General features: G+C 40.0%; 1 protein-coding gene across 1 annotated transcript in view; it reads left to right on the top strand.

Moving 5' to 3' along the window:
* Nucleotides 1–24,511, top strand: part of PLD5 (phospholipase D family member 5) — a 161,879-nt gene that overhangs the window by 55,628 nt on the left and 81,740 nt on the right. The window contains 1 exon segment of the mRNA XM_064158637.1: nt 8,601–8,737. Within this exon segment, the coding sequence (XP_064014707.1) occupies nt 8,601–8,737 (137 nt within the window).

Genomic DNA, 24,511 nt, shown 5'->3' with positions numbered 1-24,511 from the left:
ATATCTCTGATTAGCTATGTATCATAATCTTCTATTTTCCTTATCTCTCTTTAAAGTAGAATATAATTCCTATTGTGCAAGTCACATTGGTTGTGTTCTCTGTGACAATAGAATTAACTTGCTTGGCTGAATGGCAAATCTATTATTTCAGCGTGTACTCACAGTTAGTAATTAGAAATTCAGAGTGAGCTAAAAATAAATGCTTTTCATATGAGACAACTTCTTGAATTTATGTCAATTTATAATATTGTTAATTTTTTTTCCTCAAGTGTGTCTCATCAGAACCAGTAAAAGAAAGCTCTTCAAAAATAAAAGCAAAAACATTCTGAAATCTTTAGTATTTGCTTTTTACACTTTATGAGAGGCAGACTGGCCATTTAGGGTTCATTCTTTCATGCTAAGTTAATACCTCTGGGTTCAGTTGCACCACCAGCCTTAGATGGTAGGAGGCTTGCTTTATGGGAATGTTGTTGTAATTGATGGTGTGTGCACTGTTAGCCTCTCCCAGGTGCAGAATGGAATGCTTAAACCTCAGTGAAAACAGTTTAAGGTAATGTATTTTGCCTTGTTAATCTGGGTAAGAAAAAACATGCTTCAAGTGGAGTGGTGACTTTCTTACACTGTAGAACCATACTTGATCTCAGATTTGTGTGTAACAGCCTCCATGGTGATGTTTATGTGCCAGTTATGTGCCATTTTTTCTTTTTTTTTTTCTTTTTTCTTAGATTCTGTCAAAAAGAGTCAAACAATTAAAGGCTGTGTGCAAGAAGCTTGAGCTCACTGTACATATGAGCATTTAACGTGCCAAAAAATGACATATGGAAACAGTGGGGGGGGAAAAAAATTCTCTATAACTTCTAAATTTCATTTAGTTTATCTTAAAGCCTTATTAGATAAAGCTTGTTTTTGAAAGAAATGAGATTTCTGTAGTTTATGCTGTGCTTTTAGCAAGTTTTAGGTTGCTTAACTGAGTATGTGAGTAGTATTTTTTTTCCAACAGTTAATAAAGCAGTAAAATACATTAAAGTTACTTTTAAACACAACAAAGGCATTACCATTTGTAAATTTGAGATCACAAGCATGAAGGCAGTGTATTCATTTGCATATAGTCTAGTCAACCTTTGCAAATAATAGTACATAACTGAATCTTACATACTGTTATGTTTTCCTTGTAATTTAGTTTATTATTGACTGTTAACAGTCATTACTACGTGTATGGGTTTATGAGCGTATCAATATCCATGCTTATACGTATGGCTTATGGCACAGAAGGCTAAGGGAGCTGGGGTTGTTTAACCTGGAGAAGAGGAGGCTCAGGGGGGACATCATGGCTGTCTATAACTACCTGAAGGGAGGCTGTAGCCAGGTGGGGGTTGGTCTCTTCTCCCATGCAACCAGCAACAGAACAAGGGGATACAGACTCAAGTTGTGCTGGGGCAAGTCTAGGCTGGATGTTAGGAGGAAGTTCTTGCCAGGGAGAGTGATTGACATTGGATTGGGCTGCCCAGGGAGGTGGTGGAGTCACCATCCCTGGAGGTGTTCAAGAAAAGCCCGGATGAGGCATTTAGTTCCATGGTGTAGATGACTGGATAGGGCTGGGTGCTAGGTCAGACTTGGATGATCTTGGAGGTCTCTTCCAACCTGGTTGATTCTACGATTCTGTGATTTTTGGATGCCAAAGTGATAAGGAATGATCTGTCACAGACATACTTGCACTAACATTTTTAGGCTTATTATATTTCCCTTAAAAGATCCTTTGCACATTAAAGTGTTGGGTTTTTTTCAGTTGTGTGCACATAAAATAGCTGACTAACATTTGGCTAGTCTCTTGTCAGGCATCCTCAAATTCTTTGATGTTGCAATGCTAAATACCAGTTAGTCAGATCACACCAAATGTTTCTTGTCCTGGATTCAGATTGTTAAAGTTACTGGAACAACAGCTCAGTTGTTGGAACGTTCCTTAGTTGCATGATAGGGTTAAAATTTAGAACCTTTTTAGCTGTCTTATTTATCTTCTTTGCCAGAAGAGCTAAAGCTGTCTTGTAGCTGCTACAGTCCTGCTTTGTTTGGGGCAGAATTGTGCTGCCACGGCAATGTATTTTCAACTGATCCAGTGGAGTGGGATGGAATCACTGGAGTCATTGCAACCAAACTGACACTATAGTGCCTTGCCTCATGTTGATGTTTAAACGTCACCAAATGGAAATGAAACTTGAAATATGTGTTTGGCCTGTTAAATATGTGACTTAAGTACTTCACACGTAGGTATCCTTCTGTTCTTGGTGAGCTATTTAAAATTACTCTGAAATGTCTAAAGGGAAAAGTTTTGAACATATTTCGTGAGCAACTAAGAAGAAATGTGTAATTGTCCTCTTTACAATTTGAAGTGTTCCATTTCTCTTTAGTGAAAATATGATTAATCTCTAGATTGAAATTTGAAACTGTACAACAAAGAGTGAATTCCCAGAGAGGTTTAAGAATTTTATGGGTTAGGATTAGTAAAAGTGAGATTATGATGAAGGCACACAAAATATATGGAAAAGATAGTGGTAATGTAGACTGTTGTGTTTCTGTTGATTATGAAAACAAGAGAATTACTGACTAGAGGCAGATACAGTATGGCAAATTACTGCAGTTCCTTGTCCACAGAAGATTCTAGTTTGTAGAGATTCTAGTGTTTTCAGTCTAATTTTCCATTAGGAGTTAAGAGTATCAACATTAAACTAGACTTTAAGGGAATTAGGGCTCCTACTTAAGGACTTCTAACTGCCTGCTATGCTGGGGACTCCAAAGTGATACATAAAGGGCAAACATTTTCAAAGAGCATTTTGTGCAACACCTTCTGATAGCTGGACTTGGAGACTATAGACCAGGCTTTTTATCATTTGCTAGATCCTCCCAACCAGCTGTCTGGTTTTAAATGAGGCATTCTGCAACACACTAAATACCTTGCTTCTCAAGCTTCTTTCTCAAGACCTGCCTTGTAGGATCCACTTCTTGATGGGAAGTAATAAACCTTTAAACATCTGTTTGCTCAGTGATTATTTGCTGTGTTTCACCTGATTTCTAAAGAGGACTGAGTTCATTAAAAAATTATTTGTCAATTAAAATTGTATATAGAGGGTCTTTTATCTGCATATAAATGAGCTAATAAATGAAGTTAAGGACTTCATGGGTATATGTGTTAGTAATTTTTTTTGCCTTTATTTCTTCTATCTTTTTGGGTTTATATTTATTTCCACTTCTCTCAGGTTTTATCTCTACCTCTTGCTCCTTTGTTCTTTCTTATCTTTCAATTCCTTGCTTTTTTCCCCAGCTCTTTCTTTATGAACCATGGGATTTTGTTGTTAAGATTTGTTCCCCATACAGGATGTAATTCCCCCATCTCTCCACTTTCCCCTTAAATGTACTTCTAAGATCTTTAATATTGGATCACCCCAAAATATTAATACTGTTGTCATCAATTCTGGTGTTTGGTTTGGGGGGCTTTTTGCTTGCCTTATTTTTCTGAAGATAATTATCCTTTTTACAATATACTGAATCCAAAAAGAAAGAAAGTCCTGCTTTCTCTAGCCCAGCAATTTTTACTTGCAAATTTCCTGGTGGAATAATGGGCCTAACACTAGATGTTGTAAGAGACCTTACTTGAGGGTCCAGATTTAAAGTGTGTTTGTTTTTTTTTTCTAATGAGATATTAAGAGTATTCTGCATTGGTTGCTCAGGCCATGTTCACATAATTCAATGGTGTTTTGTGATGCCATTTTTTTAAATCTTGCAGGAGACACTGGATATGTGTAGACTCCTCAATATAAGGAGAAATTTCTTTACAGTGAGGGTGATGGAGCACTGGAATGGGCTGCCCAGAGAGATTGTGGAGTCTCCTTCTTTGGAGATTTCCTCTTCTTCCTCTACTTTGCCCTAGTGAGGCCACACTTAGGGTATTGTGTCCAGTTCTGGGCATCCCAGTTGAACGGAGACAGTGAACCACTGGAGAGGGTCCAATAACTGGAGAGGGCCACAAAGATGATTAAGGGACTGGAACATCTCTCTTACAAGTGATCAGAGGTGCTCTTTAGCCTGGAGAAGACAGGACTGAGAGGGGATCTTATTGCATATAAATATCTACAGGGTGGGGGGAGCTCTTTTCAGTGATGATCAGTAACAGGAAAAGGGGTAACAGGCACAAACTAGAACACAGGTTTCAGTTAAACATAAGAAAAAGCTTTATTTACAGGTGACAGAGCACTGGATCAGGCTGCCCAAATATGTTGTGGAACCTCTATCTCTGGAGGCTTTCAAAACCCACCTGGACATGTTTGAGTGCAGCCTGATTTAGGCATACAGTGGAGTTGGACTAGATGATCTCTACAGGTCCCTTCCAACCCCTATCATTCTGTGATTCTATAAATCTATCTTTAAATTACAGTTGCAAAAGAAAATGGATAGGCTGCTGGGACCACAGTGTGACTTCCTATGCCATGTTTGCTTGGAAATGAAAGAATGTTGCTTGTAGAATTAACTCTTGATTCTCTTCTTTCTGTGGATATTTATTGTTGATTTTTCTCTAGACCATCTCCATGTAGTCTTGACAGATGAACAAAACATGCCAACTTGAAGTAAGGGGTAAGGATTATTTCTGCCTTGTGTATGTCAACGCAGCAGCATGACATGATTGATTCATGTTCAGATTGGATTCTTCTAGAACCTGTAGATCTTTCTGTAGAAAAATAGCAAGTTTAAGAGTATGTAGAGTCTTACAGCTGGAACCCAGGGCATGTCTAGTCCTATACTGCATTTCCAACATCGTGTCTACCTCTTCCCAGTTTCTCTAGCATCTGTTTTCAAAGTTTTTGTCTAATTTCTTTTTAAATCTGCTGCTGCTGCTCTGCTGTGTGCTTTCACAGCCTCCCATGGCAACAAACACCAGATGCTTGATATGTACCACATAAGAAAATACTATCATTTTGAAACTTAACCCCTATAAGTTTCAATAAACATCCCCTCTTTACCTTATTGCAGTACTTGGTGAATAATAATTTCACCATTGCTATACCTTGATTATAGCATTGCTATATCTTGGGGTAATTTTGTATCCCTTGGTCATATTTCTTCTCTCCAAACTATAAAGCCCTAGCCTTTTATGGTCAGTCTTCTTAGGCTGTCTGCCCCAGCCTCTTAATCATTTTGATTATCATTTTTCATAATGTTTCTCAGTTCCTGGACTTTTGCACTATTGCAATTTCATGGTTCAAGGGAAAAATACCATTGTCAGTTTCATGAGATGCTTCTTTTTCTATATATGGATTTACTAGGTCTACACTACTTTTAACCATACTGTCAAGCTGGTAGTTAAAAAAGAAATAACTAATCAGATGTAATTGTTGCATAATGTAAAGGTTCTGTGCAAATAAGACCTTTAAATTGGATTTGTGCAGTTCTGTGTTTAGTGAATGGCAGAGGTCTTATGAGTGGTACTAACTTTTTGCTTCTCATAGCGAGAAGCAGACAGTAAAATTGCAGAGGTTGACAAGCTGTACATGTGCAGAACTGAAAGAACAGGGATTTTGACTTCATACAAATTCCAACCACTATACAGAAGGCTTGAATGTGTTTCCCAAAATTCTTTACTGTGAGTCATTCTGGCCTTCTCTTTCTCTGTTTCTTAAATATAACCACCTAGAAGTTACTACCATATAATTTCCTGGTATTGAAGAAACTTAAGAGTATAGTTTGGACTTAAGAATCATAAAGATGGTTTCCAAACTAAATGGTTCTAAAATTCTATGGCACTTGTTGCACCAGCTCCCTTGGGTTCCTTTCCCTCTTGTATAATTTGTTGATACACTGCAGATTTTTTACACCTTTTGACCTTTAAGTTTTCAGATGACTAAAAGGGGTTTAGGGTAGTTTTATGACATATGATGTTTGTGATAGAGGTAGTATAGACTCCTTTTAGTAAAGTATCTCTTGCTGCCTCTGTGTGTGCCTGCCCAGCCTTGGAGCCTGCTGTGGTCCCTGCTGGTCCAGCTACTGTGCAACTATCTGTAGTTGTGCTGCTTGCATGGCAATGCAGCAAGAAGAATATGGGTGTTATTCCCTGAAGCAAAGGTATGAAATCATTTATGCTGTGTGGTAGCTAGGTTGCTTGTTGCTGCAGATTTGCCCGTAAAATAAGCTTGATGCTGTACTCAGTGAGTATAATGGCTGCAGTTACCCTGAGCTGGAAGGAAAAAGAACACTAGTGTTGTGAGCCATGCTGGGTCATATCCAGTGGTCTTAAAGACCAGAGGGCAAGAAGTGTCTCTGTTTGGCTTACCGGTATGGGAGTTGCTTTGCTACCTTGCTGCCATGGTGATACACTCAGTGCTTGAAGGAAGCCACATCAGTTTCTGCAAACACCCTTAGAGAAATGTAAAAGGCTGCTTGAGACAGAGGTCTTCTTAGTGAGGGTGAGCCATCCTGGTGATGAAATCGCATAAAGCAATGTGCCACATCTAAATACCTCTATCTTTGGCACTTCTTAGTTTTCCTTGCCACATAGGAGGCCATAAGGCAATGTTTTATCATTTTTCTCTTAAGTCCTATTGTGCCTCAGACTACAGCCTTAGTTCTGGAGTACTGTGTCCAGTTCTGGGCCCCTCAATTCAAGAGAGATGTTGAGGTGCTGGAACGTGTCCAGAGAAGGGCAACAAAGCTGGTGAGGGGCCTGGAACACAAACCCTATGAGGAGAGGCTGAGGGAGCTGGGGGTGTTTAGCCTAGAGAGGAGGAGGCTCAGGGGTGACCCCATTGCTGTCTACAACTACCTGAAGGGAGGTTGTAGCCAGGTGGGGGGTGGCCTCTTCTCCCAGGCAAACAGCAATAGAACAAGGGGACACAGTCTCACATTGTGCCAGGGTAGGTCTAGGCTGGATGTTAGAAGGGAGTTGTTGGCAGAGAGAGTGATTGGCATTGAAATGGGCTGCCCAGGGAGGTGGTGGAGTCACCGTCCCTGGAGGTGTTCAGGAAAAGCCTGGATGAGGCACTTAGTGCCATGGTCTAGTTGACTGGCTAGGACTGGGTGCTAGGTTGGACTGGATGATCTTCGAGGTCTTTTCCAACCTGGTTGATTCTATGATGCTATGATTCTGGACATTCAGATGAAGGCATTTCTGATTCTTTGCATGTGTTGTCATGAGTACAAGTAACAGCGGGGGGGGGGGGGGGAAACAGGTCAACATTTTATTCCAGAAGTAATCATTGTAACTGGGTGAAGATTTTCTTAAGCTGCATTCTTGTAAGATTGTAGGTAATATATTAGAAAACATAGATTTAGACTTACACTTGAAATGTATAGAAGTGTCTAATATGCATGTCCATAACCATACAATAGTATTCAGTGTTACCGTTAGGTAAAAGGATACATTCTACACTAAATTTCAGGAGAGTTGTTCTTTTTTGTCTGAGGAAGTTGTTTGCTGTGTTTTAGATTTCCACAGAAAGAATGAAAACACATGTGTCTGATTTGTTTTGAAATGCATGAGCTTGTTCTTTCTGGGATGTGCAATAGTTTAGAACATTTAGGTGCTTATTAATTTTAAAAAAATCAAGCTTTTTCTTTATGCATGCAAGAAAATGTCCTTATTACTCTGAAACCTCTTAAAATGTCAGAGACAACGGAAATATTATGAAGCTGGTTTTCATATGCAAGCATGACATTTCTTTTTCCTTACACTTTTCCTGCTTTCCAATATACTTTCCTGCATTCCCACTTATTTATAAAGCTTTTAAAAGTGATTTTATTTTTAATTACAGAAAAATAATGAAAATTAAGAAAATAACCTGCAATGGTAGTTAGATTTATATTTGTATATATATATGTGTGCGTGTGTGTGTCAGGACAAATTTTCTTCAATAGAGAAATAGACCTATTTGTTTGAACATTGCATTGAACATTACTTTCATGCAGCTATGTATATTGCATGCCAGGGGGTTGACTTTAGGAGTTGCCACATTTATGTAGGGTTTTACACTGTTCTATCTGATTTACTACAGCAGGATTTCATATCGTAGACTAAGATAGTGCTATGCAGTGTTTGAATATTTAATCTGAGATATGGAGGGCATTGCCTAGCATACTGAGCAAGTCTCCCTTTGTTGCCTTTCATTTTGTGCAGCAATAGGAAAAAATACTTTGGTCATCAGTCTTCTTGTAGTGACATGTTTCAGCCAAACACAGCAAAACTCTCAAGGTTTATTGAGTGGCATCCAAAGAGTGTACTTTATCTGTAAGACACAATCAGAAAACATGTAGCTAATGCAGGAATCATTACTTTATCACATACTTTCCTCATGGTACAAATAGAAAACAGTTTAAATTATGAATATTATTTGTAATATGAATTATTTAACAACAGCTGAGAGATTTAAAATGCATCTGAAGGCGATACCTGAAGGACAGTTTGAAGAGTGTTTTCATCCTGAAGTGTTTTTCATGTTGACAGCTATGGCAGTAAGATCTTCAAAGAATTTTAGATCTTATGCAAGAGTTTTAAAGTCTCAGGTTGTTGACTGGAATCTGCTCACAGCCATTAAAATTCTTTTAATCTTAATCTCTTTCAGTCCCAGCAAAGATGCATTGTGATCTTTGCACTGGTATGCTGCTTTGCAATTCTGGTTGCACTGATATTTTCGGCAGTGGATATTATGGGAGAAGATGAGGATGGACTTTCAGAAAAGAACTGTCAAAATAACTGTCGGTAAGAGGTAACAAACAAAACTTCTCTTTTGGGGTGAACGAGAAACATATATATGTTATATTCTGGCACATAGTGATTACTGCAGTCCTGTAGTGTGCTTAAGAGGAGTTAAGTAACAGAGAAATTAGTGGTTTCTTGGTGTAAATTTCTGGTTTTTGGAGGTTGGTTTGACAAAATAAAGCACACTTTTGGAAGCTATTTTTGGTGACATTTTCAGCAAGGCCCTTGAGTTAGTTCAGTTATTTTGTAAACAGAAGTCAAAGACCACTAATTTCAGTAAATGAGTAGTGAGATGGCTCAAACAGTTCCCAATTCTGTCATGTATTTCTTTCACTGAGAACTTTTCTGCTTCCTCCAGGAAAGTCACTGATCACTCTTAACCTTAGAATACAGTGCCTTTTATATTATTGGTGCACTCTGCTACTAGACACAGTGGCTTGCCTAGGAGCTGTGTAAGAAAATCAGTGATATGGTCAAAAAGATTATGTTAGATTAAAATTTGCCTTAGACACCTACAATGGTTGTGTGTATCTTTTAACTTTAGATTTAAGTACATGATGAGATTCCCCCCCCCCCTTTTTATTTTCAGACTGTGAGTTTTATTTTGTTGCTTCCCTCTATGAGGTTCCTTCATGAATCTGTTCATTAGTGATGACTCACACTTTTCCTGAATGGTATTGTCCAAGGTCCTTTTCTGTCCACCAGTACAGCTGATTTAACAAACATTTGTAGACTTCTTTCACAATTGCCTTCTACTTTTTTTGTTTCCTCAAGAGTTGTAGCTTGTAGATAGAGCATTCTCTCTGATTCATTTTATGGAAACACAGTCATCCTGAAGTCATTTCTCAGAAATCCATTCTAATCTGATCAGAGAATTTCGGGAGTGGGAAGGGGCTTCTGGGCATGCTTCAGTCCATTCGCCTGCTTAGAGCAAGGTCAGCTAAAGCAGGTTGCTCAGGGATGTGCACAGCCAGGATTTGCACAGCTGCAGGGATGGACTCCACAGCCTTCCTGTGCAGTAATTGACTTCTTAAAAAAAAGTTTCTTTGAGCCTTTTCTTGTTATTTCTGCTATACTTTGTTGATTTTGTGTGAAAACTCTTTGGAGATGGTGCCCTTCTATTGCTGCATTTGTCACAGTGCAGTCAGCAACAATTCACAATCCAGCAAATTGGATTATGTTTTTTTTGCAATTATACTGGATTTTTTCAACATTTTTTAACATGCTGCTTTAAAAAGATGCTGAGGGGGAAGGGGATTACATTTGCATCTTCTTTCAAACAGGATATACCTGCAGTATCGGGTAGCTTCATCCTAAAACCTACCATCCTTGTGACATTTTTATTACAGCTTCTTAGTTGTTGGGTTTTTTTTTTCCTGTTTGTTTGGGTTTAGCTTTGTTGTTGGTTTTGTTTGGGCATTTTTTTGCATTAAAATGGTTTGGCTCTCATCTGTTCACTGTATTTCATGGCTGGCATTCTGTGCCGTTCTGGGCAGTCTTCAAACATCTCGTCTGAATATTCTAAAGTTCAGCTGACTTTCTTTCTCCCCACTGGGGTCTTAAGTATTCTTCCCTGTGAGTTATTGCCTTCCAAAATTCTTAAAGATATGCCTATGTCACCTCCACACCCACTATCTTCATGTGTGAATCTTTGACAGAACTAGGTTGGATGAGGGGAATGTCTTTCTGTTCATTGGTTTCAAGGTGCTGCACACAACCTCAGTATACTCAGCAGCTGCTGCACCATATTTTCCCCTTAGTTGTATGGACTAGTGGCTCCCATTTTGTTCTGGCTAGCTGTGTAGACCTAGCCAAGGAAGAACATTCTTCACTTTGTATTCTTCAGGTGGAAAAAGCTGCCAAGTGGGAGCAGCATACAGTGCTATGAAAAACTGGGTGATTGTTTTTTCTTCCCACGTGTAACAATTCATTGCTTTTTCCCCCCCTCTTCCTACAAGTTGCACTGGTCTGCCTTTCCAAAGCATACACAGCTTTGCTCAGTATTTTACTGGTTGGTTTGTGTCACTCTTTTCTGTCCTGGACTGTTAGAGGACTGTGGGAGTGAAATTGAGCACACTGACTTCAAGCGTAAGAGTCAATGAAATTGCTCTGCATTTACAGTGATAAAAGTGAACTCAGCTCCCAGCTCTATTTTAAGGTGCCTTTCACAGAGTGATTTGAGTGCGTGATCTAGCTACTAATGCCTGAACCAGAAGGCACATCAGTGCTGTGTGTGTAAACTGCCTAAACCGGTTTTAATATCAGCATCCAAGTGCTGGCAGCTGTTACCTTGCTAATGTTGAATGCTTCTCTACTAGGCTCCTTTGTGTTAAACACATTGCACACTTAAATGCTGTAAGATCAATTACTGCATGTGACACACATTTAGGAAAGCACTTTTAATAAGTAGACATGAATTATTGAATTCTTGTATTTCTGCTGTGTATTTTAACTGAAATTCAGGAGTGGGCTCTTAGGTTTACAGGATGTCAGGATGTGCTGAGACAGAATGGTAAATGATGGTCTTTTCTTTTCTTCTTTCTTTTGGATAAAGTTATTGTCAAATGAAAGGTTACATGTATGATCCTAGCTTTTTTTTTTTACTTTAATTGATTGGATTTGTGAAGAAGCTGGGTAGGAAGGGATGTTATTGATTTGAGAACTTCATTGGTGGTTTGTTAAAGGCTTTTTGTCTTCTGAAAAATCAATTCCCTTTCTGTCTTTTTACTGTAAAGGAAAGTATGTCTGAAATAGAGCTGTGGTCTCAAATACTTCTTTGGCTAGAGATTTTGGAGCTTGTGCCAAAAAAATAGCAAGTGAGAAATTTTAAAAAGAGAGAAAGGAAGACCTTTCTAGAAGTCTAGATGTCTTTGTAGCCTGAGAGAGCAATCACTTACAATACCTTGTAAGCAGTATTTTTCAGCAGTTGTGATTGTATTGTTGTTCATGACTGCAAATGCAGCCTTTCTGCTGCCTGTAATTCAACATGAGGTTCCTCCTCTGTTAATCATTCTTTAAACTCTTGCTGCATATGCCTTGAAAAACACCTGCTTCTTTACTAAGGTATTTATTTCTACCTAGTTATATTTTATTTTCTCTTGGGGGCTTTGTAACAAAAGCAAGTTAGGGAGGTGGAAAAGCAAACTGGTTTACATGTCTTCACTGATGGCTGAAGGGATTGTTGCCACCCATCTCAAAGCAGACGTAGGAAAAGAAAGAAAATTAATACATTTGAAAATTATATTATGAGTTCTCATTTGTAATCTTTGAGCTTCTTGCTGAAAAACTTAGCCTGTGGTTGAGAAGTGCAGTGCACTGGAACAGGCTCCCCAGAGAGGCTGTGGAGTCTCCTTCTCTGGAGCCTTTCTGGATGCGTTCCTCTGTGATCTGTGTTAGATAGTACTGCCCTGCTCCAGCAGGGGGCTTGGACTCAACGATCTCTTTGGGTCCCTTGCAACCCCTAACATCCTGTGATCTTGCCCTGCTGGATCTTGTAACTGCTACAATGTGAATTCAGATAGCTGTAGGTCACAAACTATGTCACGTTGTGTTTCTTGTCATATTGAGTGGAAGGTTCAAGAACTAGAATTCTTTTTTTTTCTTTTGCTGTATCATCATGTACATTTTTTAGCCTGCTTTGCAGATTGTAATTAAAAAAAGGCACAAATACGTAAATTAAAAGGATTTACAGCTTTGTCCTAGTAACTGAGGAAATATGCATGCACTTCTCAGATGAGTTAGCAAGTACTGCTGAAAAATTACTGTGTCTACTGGCACGTACATTGCAGTTCAAATGAAGAACAGGGATCAGTGCTGGGCCCCATCCTCTTTAACATCTTCATAGATGATCTGGATGAGGGCATGGAGTCAGTCATTAGCAAGTTTGCAGATGACACCAAGCTGGGGGCAGATGTGGCTGGGTTGGAGGGCAGAAGGGCTCTGCAGCGGGACCTTGACCGCCTGGACAGATGGGCAGAGTCCAAGGGGATGGCATTCAGTAGCTCCAAGTGCAGGGTGCTGCACTTTGGCCACAACAACCCCATGCAGAGATACAGGCTGGGGTCGGAGTGGCTGGAGAGCAGCCAGACAGAGAGGGATCTGGGGGTGCTGATTGATACCTGTCTGAACATGAGCCAGCAGTGTGCCCAGGTGGCCAAGAGAGCCAGTGGCATCCTGGCCTGCATCAGGAATGGTGTGGTCAGCAGGAGCAGGGAGGTCATTCTGCCCCTGTACTCTGCACTGGTTAGACCACACCTTGAGTGCTGTGTTCAGTTCTGGGCCCCCCAGTTTAGGAGGGACATTGAGACGCTTGAGTGTGTCCAGAGAAGGGTGACAAGGCTGAGGAGAGGCTGAGGGAGCTGGGATTGGTTAGCCTGGAGAAGAGGAGGCTCAGGGGTGACCTTATTGCTGTCTACAACTACCTGAGGGGTGGTTGTAGCCAGGAGGAGGTTGCTCTCTTCTCTCAGGTGGCCAGCACCAGAACAAGAGGACACAGCCTCAAGCTACACCAGGGGAAATTTAGGCTGGAGGTGAGGAGAAAGTTCTTCACTGAGAGAGTCATTGGGCACTGGAATGGGCTGCCTGGGGAGGTGGTGGAGTCGCTGTCCCTGGAGCTGTTCAAGGCAGGATTGGACGTGGCACTTGGTGCCATGGTCTGGCCTTGAGCTCTGTGGTAAAGGGTTGGACTTGATGATCTGTGAGGTCTTTTCCAACCCTGTTGATACTGTGATACTGTGAAGAGCTAGAGGGAGAAGGCCTGTAAAACGTACCAGGCGAACAAGTTCTCACTTCAGAACTGAAACCAGAATCTGACTGGAAAAGTGTTGATTTAGATCAGGGGTCCTCAAACTACAGCCCTGTTTAAACCAGGGGTCCTCAGACTTTTTAGATGAAATAATGCTGTTCATACTTGTTTGCACTGCCCCACACAGTTGTTGTATACTGAGCTATATGTGGAGGGAGTAGCTGACCAGAAGATTTTTTTTTGGTGGTAGTAGTAGTATTTTGTTTTATACCTGCACCAGGCTTGCTAAAAGGCAGTTACTCAATTCAGAGGGAATTGTACACTCTTGGGTTTATTCCACACAATTTTATTTTAGAATGCTGGACTTGGAAAGGTCAAAAGCCATATGTATTTTCTCCTTTAAAGGAATATCAACAAATTGTCTCTTAAGGAATCAGAAATGTAGCAATGACTGTGAAATGCTCAGATTTTGCAGTTTGGCTTGGTGTATGGGATACAAATAATTCTCTTGAGATGTCCACATTAATGTTGTCAGTCAGCCCTGATAGATTGGAAGCTGATTAAGAGGATATACTTAGCAGTCTGGGAATGTTGCCTGTCTTGCTGTGTGTCCATTATGCACTGTATCAATAAAATTAGATTAGTGTAATTTGAAAATAGTCTAAAACTTCTAATGGCTAATGTGTTGTGAGTGAATCTTGGCTAGCCTCTGTCATAATGTCAGTCAAGGCTTACTTGGCTTCATTGAAACTGGCTGGTAAAACTTTTAAATGGCCATCCTGGAAACAAAGAAAATCCTGCTGTTGAGAGATGTTCTGTGTTATCCAAAGTGTTTGAACCAAGGTAATTTTGATTTATCACCAGTAACTTCTGCTTGCTGCTGCCTGCTGGTCATGCTAGAGTTCCTACAGAGCTTGCACATGCCGCTGATTATCCCCTCTTCACCAGCTTTTCCAGGATCCATTGAAGCGGTAGTAGCAGCTGGCACAGCCTCCTGCCCCTGGCTGTAGGTTTGGTTGCATGTCTTGAGAGGTGCTAAGGAACAGCAACATGGAAGAGCAAGCGATGGCAGCAGCTTGGCACAGTTTAGAATGCACTAAAACTGTTATGTTTTTTCCCCATTTTTTTTTGCTCAAGGTGAATTCTGCCTCAGACTCTTTTCTTGTGACACAATTTGGCTATTTTGATGATTTGTTTTGCCCTCAGAGTAATATATAATTCAGGCAGCTGTTCCTCTGAGCTTGGAACTTTTTGAGGAGTTTTCTCTTTTGTATGACATGCGTGACAAAGCTGTTTGCTTCACTGGATGATTGTAGGGGAGCTCTGACAAATTCTGCTCAAAACCAAGTAGGTGGTGATACTTAGGCGGGGTTGGTTTGCTTTGGAAGTTGTTTGGATTGTTTTGGGAAGAGTTTGTATCCTCTATAAAGTGGAGAAGTAGAATCTTCCAGTTGAAATGCTGAGGTTTACATCCCAATGGCACCCTGCAGTGCTGAGTTCCAGAGATTAAATCTAGTTGTATACAATAATTGTATTGAGAGTTATAATATGTTATGTGCACTGCTATATATGTCATTAAGTGTTTGTTCTCATATTGTGAGAGAATGTGCAATTGGAGCTCACAGTTGATAGTTTCTGTTGCTTTATAAACCTCTCCTTCAACTCTTGTCTGCTATTTCCTGTCTGCAGAGCTATTATTTAAGCATACTGCAGCACATGCTTACATAGGTTTATCTTGGAAGTGCTTTGCCCCTGGCTGATTGTGGGGGAGATCTTCTCTGTGCTGCGTGGGTTCTGAGCATAGCAAGGTTTATATTGATTTCTATTTAATAAATTATGACAGGCATAATAATGTCTAAGGAGAACTCGATGCTCAGATTTTTAAAACAAGCCTATAAAAGAACAAACAAAGATTTCTATTTACAAAATACCTATGCCACTTGGCATCAAAATGATTTCTGTCAACATGATGAATGAAGGGATTGAGTGCCCCCACAGGAAGATGACACCATGTTAGGGCAGAAGTGTTATTCTGCTTCAAGGTAGGAAAGCTCTTCAGAGAGACCTGGAAAGGCTGAATCTGAGTTGAGGCTATAGATCCAGGAAGGGAAATCCATAATTCAACAGGCCCCTGCACAAGAGGAAGTTCTACCTTTCCTACCTTTTATTTTTCATTTCTTAAAATGTATTTCAATGGAAAGGATACTGTATTAACAGTTTCTTAGTATCTGTACAGAGCAAGATGTATTTTGTTTTCCTCTAATACTGCACTGATAAAAAAAAAAAGACCTGTGTGTTTTGCACTTACTTTCAGCTTCATAAATTAAAAAAGGTGAGCCCAAATGTACCTGTTTCTCTGCATGTTGCCAGTAGATCATCACTGATGATACCATATCCAGTAGGTCTGGGCTTCAACTCATTTTGTCCAAATCACAGAATGACAGAGTGTTAGGGGTTGGAAGGCATCTCAAAAGATCATCTAGTCCAATCACAAACCACATTTTTCTCCTACTCTTCATTCAGCTAAATCTAATGGTTTCTTCTGGAGTTGAATATAGTGCCCTAAAGTCTCCTTAAGGCAGCTTTTCATGTCAGGCTGAGCATTGTTTAGGATGTAATAGGGAAATTGATGTGGTTTATGTTCTTGGAAGATTTTTTAAAGTACGTGTTTGTTTGCTTCTGGTTTCATGATTTGCAGTTTGTGAACACACATCAAAGAAAATCTTCCAACCTTAATAGAACTCACATTCCAATTACTTTAACATTCCTAAGTAATGCAAGTGGGATAAAGGGGCAGTTAATGCACCAGACTAGCCTTTCTTCTGTGTAGTTTGCTAAGGTTTCTCTATGATCAAATCCTTTTCCATCCCCCTTTCCATTTCCCCCCTTTCCTCTTTTCTTATTAATATGGTCAGTGAACTGAAATTACTTAATTCTGGCAGGACTCCTAAGATTCTCAAGGTCATTTTCTTTACCAGCTTGTAAGAGTGCTCTAAATGGAATTATTTTATATAAAATTACTGATTTTTGTGATCTTGAAGACTGATTGGTGACATTTCAGAAAAGGTTTTTATTCTGCTTGGTGAGAATAGTGAGCTAAATTAATAAAGCTCTCTGACAGATTCTTCTTCCTTTTGTCTGCATGAAAAGCACTAAAAGTGGCTAAAATTTGTAGCAGAGTTTGATGTTATGCTCCATTTCAGGGTAACTTATTCGTTCATCCAGGGCTGAATTTACATCAGAACCTGGCAAGCACCTGTTCCAGTGGCACCATTTATTTTCCATTGCCTCTCCACTCTCAATGTAGTATATATATAAAAAAGTACTTATTATCCCATCAGCCTACAGTAGATGTGTTGAGTCCTGTGTTTAATCTGTACTCTGAGTGTCCTGTCAGCTAGCTTGATTTGATACTTGTCAGGAGTACAGGTGTAATATAGTAGACACTGCCTTTGATGACCTGCTGAGTAGGTGGCTGACTGCCCAGTCTAGTGACACAGTTAAGAAAAGGTAGCTGTGGTGTTCACTGAGGGCTAAGCATTATGTCCAACCCTTACTTGAGTGAAGCATTAGGAATTTCCTTTATTACTCAGAAGATTCTACTGATGTTAATGTGTGGATTCTAATAGGTGGAGAGCCAGGACCACCTCTCTACATAGATTCTAATAGGTGGAGAGCCAGGAGCACCTCTCTGTGATATTTTATAGTCTCCCTGTGTCTGTATCTCTAGTTAGTCAGAGCATCACTGTCTGTGAGTAATGCTTTAGATAATGAAGTACTCTTGGGTGTTGGGCAGCTGAACCTCACTGTTTATGAATTTTGTTCATTAAGAAAGCATGAGTTTGCTTCCTTTGACTTACCCATATCCAGTTGTCTTGACTAAGAGGGAAAAGTACATTGGATGACTTAATCCATTTTATTACCCCTTTCTTTTTTTCATGTTATGTTTTAGTTTTTCTTTCCATAATGAATTTACATTCTGCTAACCTTACTGGTAAATGGAAAAATAATGCACAAATACCAGCCTTGGATTTGCCATTTCCATATCTGTCATTTGTTCTCTATTTAATGACCAGTTGTGTTGTTTTGAGGCTAATTGGAATGGTTTAATGAGAGAAAATAGATCATTTGCTGTGAAAAGAAAAGTAACAGTGATGTCTATATCATCCATTTGTTCTGCTGAGAGATATAAAACCAGGAAATGCAAATAAAGTCAGTCAGTCTCTGGCTTCTGCTGCTGCATTAACTATCTCTGCCCGAAGCTGCATAACTCGACTAGTAGTTTCCTTCTCACCTCTGATATCTCACCCTCTGGTCTCTGCAGTTAATCACATGAGCTATATGGGGCTTACTTTGTTTATTTCGTTGGGGATACGGAGGGTGGGAAGAAGGAGAGGGATAGGTTTGAGAGCACTTCTGGGCAGTTCTGCTGTTCAGGAGGGGTTTTATATATCTGTATTACTTTTAACTTCTATATAATTGCATGTAATAGTAAATATCTGTATATATGCTTGTAAATTGTGCCAGTATAGCTTCATTTTTTAACTTCCAGCCAGCTGAGTTAGTCTGGTGAATTCGGGGTGTGTGTGTGTGTGTGTCAGGAAACTCCTAAACCACCACACCAGTCCGTTCACAGAATCACACACACAAAATCACAAAGTGATAAGGATTGGAAGGGGACCTCTGGATATTATTTGCCAGAGCAGGTTCACATTGCAAAATTGTCATACAACTCAAAGGGAGTTTCCATGATTAACAGCATCATAATCCAGCACATTTTAATCTGGTTCTCTCACATACTGTGTGTTGAAGTGGCTTTTCTAAGAGCTGTGAGTGATTTGCTTGCCTTCTGATGTGAGGGGGAGGATTTATCTTGCCTCAAACTAAACTTCTGATGAATATTTAATGGCATGTTAAAAGTGTTGCTTTTACTTTTCACTGTTTTTCAAGGTCTGCTTGGAATTCTTGGAATAAACATGTTGTACTCAGACAGATGATATTCTGTTTTGTGAATTTGGCACGTATACAGCTAATTGATCTTCACTGATCATCCAAAATACTCCTTAAAAAAATTTGCTGGGAAAATAAAGTAAGTTTTCAATTTTCTTGTTTGCCAACTGGACTTGAATCAGTCTTTACATTAATAAATTTCAGAGATTGGATTCTACTGGCTCAGTATTGGAGGAAAATAGAGTTTTTACCAGTAGTTTAGCACGATATGAATATGCATAGGTTAACACAGCAAGGCATCAGCAATCCAGGATGTTCCTGGGTTGCAGAGAGGACAACTTCCTCTTCCAAATGGCTATCAACGGGTCCATGTTTAAGTGGAGTCCCTCAGGGATCAGTCCTGGGACCACTCTTGTTCAGCTTCTTTGTCAGTGACATGGACAGAGGCATTGAGGCAAGTTTGCTGATGACACCAAGCTGTGTGGTGCAGCAGACATGCTGGAGGGAAGGGATCCATCCAGAGGGACCTGGACAGGCTGGAGAGGTGGGCACAAGCCAACCTCATGAGGTTCAACAAGGCCAAGTGCAGTGTCCTGCATCTGGGCCGGGGCAATCCCAAGCACAAATCCAGGCATTTCTAGGATTCATAAGTAATTCCAAAACTTTAAAGAACGTGCCATCAGCATGAGGAGGGCAATTGCCATCTAAGTTTTATTCAAACACCCTCAAAACTTCTTGTCCTGATTTTACCAGTTTTTGAGGTCACTTAACCAACTCGGCAGTGCATGTTTTACAGATGCTGGTGTAAAGTAGACAAGCATGTGGTTTAGTGAAGGCACTAGAAGATGCTAGGGGTGATGTGTTATGGGCCATGGAGGCTAAGTGCTGAATTAGTAGAAGAGTCTTCTTGAGCATTGGCCAGAGCTACTGGAATGGCATCAGTCTCCAAGTCTCCAGTCTTGTGCTTTGTAGGAGGTGTATATCAGTCACTTCAAAGATACCCTAGATGTTTTAGAGTTTTGGGCAAAGGCAGACTTCTACAACATGGAGCCAGTCCATCACTATTGGAAGTCTGAGGAATGGTATGACAAAGCAGTGGATTTGCAACATCTGTATGACATCAGACAAACTATTCTTTCCCCTAGTGGAAAACAGTTTTGGCTTTGTATCCCTCTCAGCAAACCAATGAATGATACAGACTTTATCATTATTTTCTTTTCACAGCCAATGATCTAAGCTCTCTCATTGAAATATTCCAATTAGCTGCAAACCAGCACAGCTTTGTTTTGTTTTCTCTTACGTGCATCAGTCTAAAACACTCCTTTGATAGAAAAAGATATCCTAGTACTTTTCTATGGAGTCTTACCTCTGTAATTTGAATGCTGGCAATATCCTTTGGGGATAGATATTTTGAGTACTTTATCCTTTTCATCTGTGGACTTTTATTGCTGTTCCTACCTTGACCTTATCTGCTGAATTTGCAGAGTTGATTTCAAATAGTTGCTGACTATAAAGGTTTTATCTTGAATTTTCCTTCATCATTTTGCAAAGTAGGTTTTCTCTTATTGGTCAGGAAGGGCGTTAATTAAGCTTAGGGGATTGTTGGGTTGTGTAAATGTCAACACCATAGCATATCCTTTTCTTTTTATTCTGGGGCAGAGAGCTCTTACTTGGAAGAGTCTCATTAAGTTATAGTTAACATCATAAATCATGTTTATTTATGAGGAAAAGTAGTATTTTGATCCTTACTTGGTTTCTGCAGCTGTGAGCTAACACTTTTATCCTTCCCAAGTCATGCCAAGATAATCAAGACGTTTAGAAAAATGCACAGGCTAAGAAAAAAGAAGGTAGCAATCATGTTCCTACTTGTTACATGTTGAGACATGATTACCGACTTCAAATTTATGTTGCTATTTACAGTTGCAAAGTGTTCATATAAGAAGATGGGAGGGTGTGTGGAAGGAAATAGAAAGGCAATATATTTTGTGATTGGAAAAAAAAAAAGACTAAATATCCCTGTAATATTTATTTCTGATATTCAGGCCTTATAAAGAATATGTTGTAAGACTCTACACAGGCATAAGCTGAATGTAGAAATAAAACAAAAACATCTCACCAACTAATTAAGGTGTATGAGAGTGGCTATTTATACAATATCTTCTAATCCTTTCAGAGGCTCAGTAGAATTGATAGGAGGTTTTGCTGTGTTTTACAGGTGGGAGAAAAATTGATGTCTCTCTGCTCAAAGAAACTAAAAAGTTGTTAACTTGGTTTGTGACTTGTGTGGCTACTATGCAGTTTTGTACAGGACTGTTCAAGGCAAGGTTGGACGTGGCACTTGGTGCCATGGTCTAGCCTTGAGCTCTGTGGTAAAGGGTTGGACTTGATGATCTGTGAGGTCTTTTCCAACCCTAATAATACTGTGATACTGTGAAACTGGCACTTGATATAAGGCAGTCTTTTGTTACTGTCTTTGGAAGACCTTTTGTAACATTCATAGATAGCAAACCTCAAAAACATTAGTTCAGAATTGGGAGTATATTAAAAAAAAAACCCAAACCAAAAAGCTGTTTAGAAAACAAACTCAGGAAAAAAAATCTGTGTGTGTGTTGTGAGTACTGTTGTATGAAACTTCAATGGAGACATTTAGGACAGAAATAAAATCATTTGCATCTTCCTGGTGAGAGGGCAGAAATGTAGTGTTCAAAAAAATAAATTAAAAAAAATAGTAATTGGCTGATCCTTTCTCAAAACTAAGGAGAAAGTTGCAGGGGGAAATAGTGCTTTTGTTAACTAAAATTGGGCCTTAAAATGTTTCTTTTCTGATGGTGACCTTGTCCTTTCATGTCTAGAGATTAAGTGTGAGCTTTAGAAATATGTAGAGAAAGCAATTGTGTGGGCTTTTTGATAAGCATATCCTCTAGATCTTCAATTACAGTATGGTCGCAAAGCGAGAAACCCAAATGATGTAGTGTCTCTCGGTTAATAGTATCTGCAGCAGTCCAGATAACCAGCAATGCCAGATAAACTCAGCAGAACTGCATCACACTGGTGCTTTTTCCAGTCAGAGCTTTGTAATACGTACCTCATCTTTCTTCGTTTCGGTCTCAGATCTTCAGGGTCCTTGTGTTTTCGTACTTTTACCCTTCAGTGTAGCATCCAGCTGTCTAAGGTGTGGTAATGTGCGCCACAGATCTGCTTTTTTGCAAGGATGAGGTTTTGATTTCTTCAAGGTGCTGAGTGATACAACACCTTGATGGTGGGAGAAGGACTGTGGCTGTATCACGTGGGCAGAACGCTGGCAGGCAGAGGGAAACACCATTCCTCTCATTAGCTCCAAACCTGAGAAGCAAGGCAGGTTGCAAGAAGTCAGCTGAGTGTGGATGCTTTGAATAATGAATGGCGATTGTTAAATTGTTCATACTTTTTCTACGGACTCTGTGATGAAGTAGTTGGTGGTACTGCTAGTGTGGACTGTTCTGTTGGTTTTTTTGTCTTGCACTCTGATTTTGCCATGCAGTGAATCATAGAATCAACCAGGTTGGAAGAGACCTCCAAGATCATCCAGTCCAACCTAGCACCCAGCCCTATCCAGTCAACCAGACCATGGCACTAAGTGCCTCATCCAGGCTTTTCTTGAAGACCCCCAGGGACGGTGCCTCCACCACCTCCCTGGGCAGCCCATTCCAATGGGAAATCACTCTCTCTGTGAAGATCTTCTTCCTAATATCCAGCCTATACCTACCCTGGCACAACTTGAGACTGTGTCCCCTTGTTCTATTGCTGGTTACCTGGGAGAAGAGGCCACCCCCCACCTGGCTACAACCTCCCTTCAGGTAGTTGTAGACAGTAATAAGATCACCCCTGAGCCTCCTCTTCTCCAGGCTAAACAGGCCCAGCTCCCTCAACCTCTCCTCGTAGGAAGATGTTTCCACGTTGCTTTCTTACCTTTACAGCTTTTTTACATTTTCCTTTCCCTTGACAGCCATCTGTAGTTTTATTTTCTTTCTCTCTTTCCTTGCTTTGTCATTGAAGTTTGGCTTTATGAGGTTCTGCCAGTGTGCTTGCACTTCCCTTGACCTTTTCCTTACAGGCTTCCTTCCCGTATACCCCAGTCGTCTAAGAAATGGCATAAATGCCATTCCTCAGAATGTTTTCAGACTCACTCCTCCACACATGCATGTTCCTTGCCTAGACACACTATCTCTAATCTATATTTGGAGACAGAGTATCTCAAGGATAAATTTCTGTTGGCCACAGTGCTGCAAATATCAAATAAATCCACAATTTCATGTATTAGTATAGCTAAGAGAAGAATTTGGCCAATTAGTTAAAAAACATTTGGTGTAATTATTAGAAGAATATGCTTATGTGATCTCAATTTTATTACACTTGAAATCAAAATACTTAGGCTGTCCTGTTCCTTCGAAGGGTTCTTTTTTTCTGACTACAGTAAGTATGTTTCAATAAGGTCTACTGAAACATCAAGGCAGGCTCTTCTTGGGTTGGCCAAAGGATGTCTTTTGTGGAAGAAATATATATGGCTAGTGTTTAACCAAGAGCCAAAGTGCACTGAGAAGAATGCACATAGGGGAAAGTGCATTTTACTCCTTAGCTAGACTTGAATTTCTGGACTTAACTCACCTCTTGAAACCAAATGTCCAAATGCTGGATGACTACTGAGGAATGGTAGCTTATAGTTTCAATCCTCTTATGCCAGCCTCAGCCTGAAGCTCTTGTGGAGACTGCATGCACTGACTAGCTTCTGGAATTACTGCTACTTCTCACCATGGAGTCAGAATGGTTTGGGTTGGAAGAGACTTCCAAAGACCATGCCCCTTACTTGTACGTTTAGGTAACATCCTTTGAAGTAGTATTACCATCCCTATCTCCAGGTAGAAACCTGGAATGACATAGTTCTCTGATTTTGCTCTTGTTTGCTTTCTCAAATTGCATGCAGTAGTTATAGCATAAAGATCTCTAACTTAGACCCCACATATGAATACAGCTTGTGTGAGCTGAAGTTTTCAGTAGCTAAACTGGTGAGTTCTGAATGCTGTCCTACAGTAAGCTGCTTCTTTTATTAAGATCAAGCAAAATTTAAAGATTTCAATGTTTCTTACTACACAGAGCCCGTGAGTTGTGAAAAGCCTTTGTTTTGGCATGCTCATTGAAGGTGAAAGCTGCTGTTTGGATTTTCTGTGGAGTGTAAAGGCTGGTCAGCTCAGCTCTTTTCTCCTGCCTCTGCACCCTCAGGCACTTGTCTCCCAGCAGTCTGCCATAAGAATCCGCTGACCATTTCTCAGTTCTCTCTACCCAGCTGCAAAACCTATTAGAGCATTTTAGTGCTGACAGGCAGAAGTGCTGTGAAAATGCTTTTTTTTTTTTTCCTGCTTAAGGACAAGATACCAAAAAAAAAATTTGTTTTTAATTTAATATTTCACTGCTGAATAAAGGTTTAAGGGAGTGATGCAGCTGGAATGCAGAGTTTTAAGCAATGGGAGAGAAGCTTATACCGTCAATAAAATCAGTGGTGCTTTGGCTCCACAGTCACTGCAGGAATTTGGCACAGACTGTTTGCTTTCTGTATTTTTTTTTTTAAGAATGGGCTTAGAGGTGATATTCTCCTCTATTGGTGCACAAAGGAAGGACTGCCTTATAAGCTCCAAAATGGAACTGTCTGTCTTCACCTGCCAAAATGCTTTATAGAAAAACCCAGGATGGAAGGGTTAGAATCATAGCATAGTCTGCGTTGGAAGAGACCTCCAAAGGTCATCTAGTCCAACTCCTTCTGCAGGAAGCAGGGTACCCAGAGCCCTGTCAAGCATCACTTTGAAATTCTCCATGGATTGGGACTCAAACACCTCTCTGGGCAAACTATTCCAATGTTCCACCAGTCTTGTACTGAAGAATCTGTTCCTAATGTTCAACTTAAATCTGATGTTTTCTAGTTTGAAGCCATTGCCTCTCATCCTATCACCACAGGCCTTTGTAAACAATCTCCAGCCTTCTTGTAGGCTCCTTTCAATACTGGAAGGGCCACTATTAGGTCTCCCTAGAGCCCCCTCTTCTCCAGACTG

The sequence above is a fragment of the Pogoniulus pusillus genome, chromosome 18 (assembly GCF_015220805.1).
Source record: "Pogoniulus pusillus isolate bPogPus1 chromosome 18, bPogPus1.pri, whole genome shotgun sequence".
Classification (NCBI taxonomy): domain Eukaryota; kingdom Metazoa; phylum Chordata; class Aves; order Piciformes; family Lybiidae; genus Pogoniulus; species Pogoniulus pusillus.
This window is presented reverse-complemented; position numbering and strand designations above follow the sequence as displayed.